The sequence below is a fragment of the Phyllobates terribilis genome, unplaced genomic scaffold (assembly GCF_046119375.1).
Source record: "Phyllobates terribilis strain yellow unplaced genomic scaffold, ASM4611937v1 Scaffold_3623__1_contigs__length_73835, whole genome shotgun sequence".
Lineage (NCBI taxonomy): Eukaryota > Metazoa > Chordata > Amphibia > Anura > Dendrobatidae > Phyllobates > Phyllobates terribilis.
In genome coordinates this window covers 16,461-23,384 of record NW_027366376.1, presented here as the reverse complement: position 1 = coordinate 23,384, position 6,924 = coordinate 16,461, and the positions used below count along the sequence as shown (strand labels likewise).

Sequence of the window (6,924 nt, the reverse complement as noted above, 5' to 3'; positions counted from 1 at the left end):
ATGGAAAAAGAGAGTTTTTTTTAGAGACGGTAATAGTCTCAACCTTGATCTGTCGAATAGTTGTTTGTTGGAGATGAACTGTCGTATGAAAAACGCAACTTTTAAACAAGTTTTGCAGCACATATCTTCGGATGTAGTAATCAATCAAGATCCATAATACAAACATAAATACGGAAAGCTATCACACACATAACTGATTAAACCAACATTGATACCAACTACATACAGAACAACCTTGAATCAACAAACATACAAAAAAATACTCAACAGCCAATGCAAATCAACAAGTAACAAAGCAAGTACTTTTTATATAAAGAAAACAAGAACAATAAATGCAAGTAAATGGAATCAAGCAGCAGCAGGTAGTTTAAGCTTCTTAGCGGTTGTTGCAAGTACTTGGCCTTGGTGAAAAGCTATCTCCAGTTCAAGCTCAGTAGGCTGTCTGGATCCGTCTCCAGCGAACGTGCCAGCGCCATACGGGCTTCCTCCCTTCACTTTCTCCATCTCAAACATTCCTGCACCGAACGTGTACCCTATTGGCACGAATATCATCCCGTGGTGGGCCAGCTGAGTTACAGCTGTCAACCTGTCGAACCCAGAATTTAGATCCAACCGAACAACTCATAGTTCACAAAAAGAGTGTTGTTTCAATCTAAATAAAGACCCATGCTCAAGTCTCACTCACTACCATTTTTGTTTTATTTTGTAGTTGTTACATACTCCCTCAGATCCAATATAACTGTCGTTTTAGAAAGAAAAAAAAAATCACATACTACCTCCGTTCAAAAAAGAATGTAGTTTTAGCCAAATGCACATCATCTGACGCGTGTACACCTAATTAAATGGATTGAATCTTATAAACTTCTATTGAAATATAACTATTTTTTCATTAATTAGTGAGGGTATTATTGGAAAAACTTGTCAAAAATAGCTAAAATGACATTCTTTTTGGAGTGGGTGTAGTATTAAGAAAAAGTTAACTAATGATTTAAAGTTTTTAAAATACGCAGATCATAATGAGAGTTTAGTTTCTCTTATTGAATTCCTAAAATGACTAATAATTTGGATCATTTAAGAACCCTTACAACAAGGACACTAAATTTGGATCAGAGGGAGTAGTAACTTAAAATATGTTGAATAAATTTGATTAAGTTGGTTAATATATAAAAAAACAACTTATCCTAGTGGTTATTGTAATGTGAATTGATCAATCAATTAATGTTAAAGTCTCACTAATCATTATTTTATTTTTTAACTTTTTCTGCTCAACAGTTTAGTTTATCATGGGTAGAGAATTACGCTGTGGTTTCTTGTCCTCCATTCTGAGAGCCGGTGGAGAGAAAGATTCCAGCTGGTTTGCCGGCTAATGATTGGGTTCTCCAGAGTCCTCCGGTTGAATCCAAGAATGCCTTGAATTGGGCTGCCATCATACCGAATCTTGTGGGGAATCCGAAAACAAAACCGTCGGCCTCTTGAAGTTCATTTGGTGTTATGATGGGGATGTCACTTTTGGGGGGTGCACTCATTTTACCGAGTACTTCACCTTGTAGTGTCTCTGGAACCTGTACATGCCATGACCAATTGTGCAATTGAGATACCAGATGATATATAATCTATAAGAGAATAAAGTACATGTTTTCAACCTAGGTGGGGTCTGGCGGTCGAGAAAATGAGAAGTGAGAAGTGAGAAGTTTTACATTGAAGAGGCATATGTGTCTCAGAAGTCAATATTAGAGAAAATATGCAGTTTATAAACTTAGTGTAATCACTTATCCTATTAGAAATAGTCAAATAGATAATGATTTTAAACTAGTGCATGAGATATCATTCCAGGTGAGGAAACTTGCAAGATGCTGTTTAAAAGTCTCATAATAGACAATGCAAAAATAAAGATGCAGATAGTGACAACAGTATGATAGTAGCCAATAGGACATGACATATATAACCTTACCTATGCACAATCTGACTTCAAGATATCTATAGTTAACAAATACTTCTGCATATACATGTACAAAGTTTTCACAAATTGACAGCATTTGATATTGAACCAATATCTTTAAAATTCAAGCGAAGGCACAGGTGAAATTTGATTGACAGAATTACCTGCCAGAGTTTGGCTTCAACACCTTCCACAGACTCGGCTCCTTTCTTTATCTCATGTGCCAATTTCTCAACATGTCCATACATGGAATAGTAACTGCAGAATTGAAAACACATGAAATTTTAGCAACTGTGTCGACCCCATAAAATGTTTAGGTTATTTTTAATTTACTTTCTGCTGCATTTTCTTGTTCTAGTATATAATTCACTCTACTTTTCTGATAATCAAGACATTTTGGAAAAAAGTAACATGCCATTACTCATATGGGTCAAATGCATATTGTGGAGTACATCTGGCCACTAAAAGATTCTAGAATAAGTAAAAGAGTGTGACTTCATTCACATCATATTGTCAAAGTTTGATGTTGGATTATTGGATGCCGACTACGGTGATGATCATTCTTAGGCCCACCAAGGAAGATAGAGATAACTTATTCTATACCCTACCAATTTGATCCAATTTCACAGAAGCTTTCGAGATACATTTCGCAAACTCAAAATCGATACAAAAATGTGGATCCTACTTGTATAAGTCAAGCTATGGAAACATCTCTTGTCCATTACTAAAAGTCTATACATGACTTCCACCATCACTAACCAAAATTAAGAGGAACTCCATGCTAGGACACGGATCCTTTTTCTATAAATCAAGATCTAAAGGGGCACTAAGTCATACATCTCAAAATTTTAGAGACAAAAATCAATAGCAACTTTGTTTAGCAACTGTAATCTACCATAATAATTAATAGAATCTTGTGAGTTAGCAGATCCACTGAAACCAGCAACCAGACTGTCAAGTTGCTCTTTTAGAACCGAATTACTATAATTGACTGAACATAGCACAACAAGGTTTGTATGAGTCTATATTGAACCAGAAGTATACTATTAATTGAAATAAACACAATTTGAAATGTGATCCTGACAACTTCTAACTTTCTACTCCAGTACACGATTGATTGAGCTCAATTTAAATCTTTTGATCAATTAAGAGCCATTCACATTTTCTAATTTTGCATTCAACGAAAAAGATCAGACAAATAGGTCAAACATAACAGCTAGAAATCCAATTGAGCTCGCTATACAATTAAACAATAATCGAACATCATAGATCACTCTGAAATACTACTGATCAACCGAAAAATGGTCCTATCAATCTTAAAGAAAAGGAAATCTCAATTCACGATAAGCAACACGAATAACGAACTTACACGATATACACTTTGGTGGCCATTGAATAGATTCGTGGGTTTTCTTGTCGTTCGCGATTGTGCTACATTGTTGAAGAAGGGAGCGGGTATTTATAGAGGGTTGCCGGGTACAATTTGAGCGCAGATAGAGGGAGAATCAACGCCAACTCATGCTGTTAGGTTTGCAGTGATGTGAGATGCAGAAACGACGACGTTTTGAGCAGTGTAGTGGTAGTTGGAAGATGAAAAGGGGTCAAATAGAAGGTGGGAGAGATGAAATGATGCGATGATGTGGTCACGCTTATCATCATTTTTGTTTTTATTTTGTGGACTAAGTTGTAATGTTTCTAGAAAGCTAGGGTATAACTATAAATTATAGGTTAATTTCCCCTTTCAGGTGTTTAATTTGTTGTTTTGAGATCTATTCTTTACTTTGTTAAATCAATGGACTTCCATAATTGTCGTAGTATAATATGTACAATGAATTTAAGATAAGATTTATCTTTCTTCGTCTTTGATATAAATAACTTTTATAGTTCTTTGAATAATTTGAAACAATTAGTGAATTAAAGAAGGCAAAATCCTCCACCAACACCAGATGCCCAATTAAAAATAAAATCATTTTTCTTAATTCGGAATGTAACAAAAGAAGGTTTAAATATCTCTGATCTTGTTGCACCTTTAAAAGAAAATCATTACTCTATTATAATTTCATCTTTTTATCGTTTTAAAATTTTTTATTTCTCTATTTGCTATCTTTGTATTTAATTTATCAATTATTATAAGTATAGGTACAATATTATATCATTCAGATAGGTTAATAACAAAAACTATTTTGTACAACCTATCTAAAATATTTTAGAACACATTATCATATGGCTTGTGATGGATTTTAAAAGTGAAAGAACTTTATTGAAGTGAAGACCAAGGAAACTGAAGGAAAGTCACACTCACGAGTCACGACATTCATATGAAACTCATGATATCAAAAATCTTGTAGAATAAGAATAGTTCACAAAAAGAATTTACGATCACGATCTTTTATCTAGCGTCTGTAACAGTTAATCTAAAGATCGGAGTTTACGAAGTTAATGAATTTGATCAACATATAGAAGAGAATTCCAAAATTATATTACTATCATTACTTTATCATTTATTTATCGTATAATGTAAGAAGAACAAGTTTATCATAATATTTTAAACTAGCATATCTATAGTATAGGTTTACCACTATCTAGATGTTAGAACCCATTAGCAATTTTGGGAAGGAGGGTTTAGAGTAGGTTTATTTTCATAGTTATGTTCATACCAAGCATGAGGATTTAATTTTGTTATGGTTTTGTCTGATAAAATAAACTTTCAGACGTACATAACTATTTTTTTTATTATTTTATTCTCCTAAATTTAATGAATGAGATATGTCTTTCTTTAATAGAGCTTTTTCTTCTAAAGAAACTGGCATATATATTACTTAACTGATGTCAAGTTCTGCCAAGACAATAGCACCTAGCGAAGAGTCCGATACAAAAGTCGCTTCTGAACACAAAGCTGAAACAAACCGAGTCACGAAGTAAGCAACCGTATTACCTGCTCGTCCAACATGATTACAAGTAAACTCCCCTAAAACATCCCCAAACCTCTTGATTTGAGAAAAATTGAGTCGAAGTAGGAATGGTTAAGCTCCATACAATGAAGTTTCAGAATGATGGAGAGCGATTCCGTTTTGAGTATAAGATTGAACAAGCCGAGCGAGGAGCACAGTTGAAGGCCGAAGAGCACCGCCAAAGCTTCAGTCGTGAGTGCATACCAAGCATGACGATAAGAGAGAACCCCAACAACAATGATAAAACAATACCCATCTCGAAAAACGGCTTCGACATGCACCCCATCTCCCCCACGTGTGCATCCGTGTTCATTTTAAGAGAGCCTAAAGTGGGAGGGGACCATACAGACAGTGTTCTAAAAATGCTAGGCGGGTGCTAGCCGGGGGAGGGGGCTAGCGTCTAGTCCAGAGCCTAGGCAAATCAATATTATATTACTATATAACACTTATTTTTTATATTAACCAAATTTCCTTATAGTAGATCTAAATAGAAATATATTATTTTATCATTTTTATACTAACTCATAATTTGACTATGTAAGTTCTAATATAATCATATAAATGTTAATTAATCATCCAAAATTATAGACTTTATAGTATTTTTCATAAAGAAGAACTACAAGACTAAATCCTACAGTTTCCACCGCATTATACGCACCAGCCAACACCGCATCTTGAGAGAGTTGAAACTTGACAATGCATCGGCCAACACCGCATCTTTGAGAGAGTTGAAACTTGCTTGTCAACCTCTTCTTGGCGTTAAATTTTTTCATGTTTGATGTGCTTGTCATGTTTTAAATTTGTGTGTTCAAGACGTGCCCGATCAGCCCTCAATATATAACTTTTTTTTATCAATTTTATTTTTTAATTTTTAACTTGTAATATTGGTTGTTCAACTCCGGCTCCCTATTTTAAATTAATATGTTAAACTGAGCCTAAATTATTTGACCCAATAGTATGATTAACAAAAATATATTACCAAATCAGCTCAAACTACGTTTATATACAGTATACTTTCAAAACGGTCTATGAAAATGAGATAATTTTCTACCCAAAAAAATCAAAATGAGGTATATATAGATTAAACCAGTAAAAAAATAAGTTAATTAGTCGTGTATAATGTGTTAAATGAGGTTGAACGTTGGTTATATAAGTAATGGCACTGTTGAAGTAAGGATTTTCGTTTACGAGGTAAAATTACCAACAAAAGTATCTCAACAAAATCGAATATTTTTTTTCTTTTAGCGAACTATTTTAACGAAAATATGTATAATACTATTAAACCATCTAAAAAATTTATATAATAAATTGTCTAAAGCTCATAACTAAAGCCCGAACACACATGAAAATAAACAAATTTATCAATCTATTACTAATTTATCTAAAATAAATTAACATATCAGATCTGATTATAAATAAAACAATCATCAACTTAATATCTAGTTATAAAATTAAAAATGTTTGTTTGCACGGACTAAACTTGCAGTTTATACTTACAAAAAATAAAATAGAGATAGTTAGTTACTTAAAATTAAGCTAAATTTTAAATTAATTTAATATATGACTTACCGTGTGATAGATGCACCTAGTTATTTTGATCTTTTAATATAAAATTGAACCAACACTTTGCAACTTTTTCTAAGTTTAGCGCTATTTTACAAATATAATGTTCTTCCATCACAACTATAATCACAAATTCATATACCATAATACTACATATAATCATTTCATCGAAAATAAAAAAATAATTTCACTCTTCCTCGTCATCAGATGTCTCCGTCACTATCCATGTCCTTTTGCGTCTCCTCATTTTTCAAACTCGTTTTAACTCATGCTTCAACTTCTTTCAATTACGTTTATCCGAATGGTCTACGTATCACTTAACCTAATGATTTATGATTTATGCATGAGGTGTCTTAGATCATAATGTGATTAAGGAAGAAAGCAGACAAAAGGGCAGGCATGCCTCGCAGTTCACATGCACTTGCGTACACAATCGTCAATCCATATATACACACTTGCGTACAAATAATT

At 33.3% G+C, this 6,924-nt stretch overlaps 1 protein-coding gene across 1 annotated transcript; it reads right to left on the bottom strand.

Annotated features, from left to right (window-relative positions):
* Window positions 1-348: 348 nt before the first annotated feature.
* On the bottom strand, window positions 349-3,331 carry LOC141248304 (uncharacterized). The gene is made up of 4 exons (XM_073669340.1): window positions 3,309-3,331; window positions 2,104-2,197; window positions 1,300-1,562; window positions 349-586 (listed from the first exon to the last, which is right to left on the bottom strand). The coding sequence occupies exons 1-4, from the start codon at window positions 3,329-3,331 to the stop codon at window positions 349-351; spliced, it is 618 nt and encodes a 205-aa protein (XP_073525441.1).
* Between the last annotated feature and the right edge of the window lie 3,593 nt (window positions 3,332-6,924).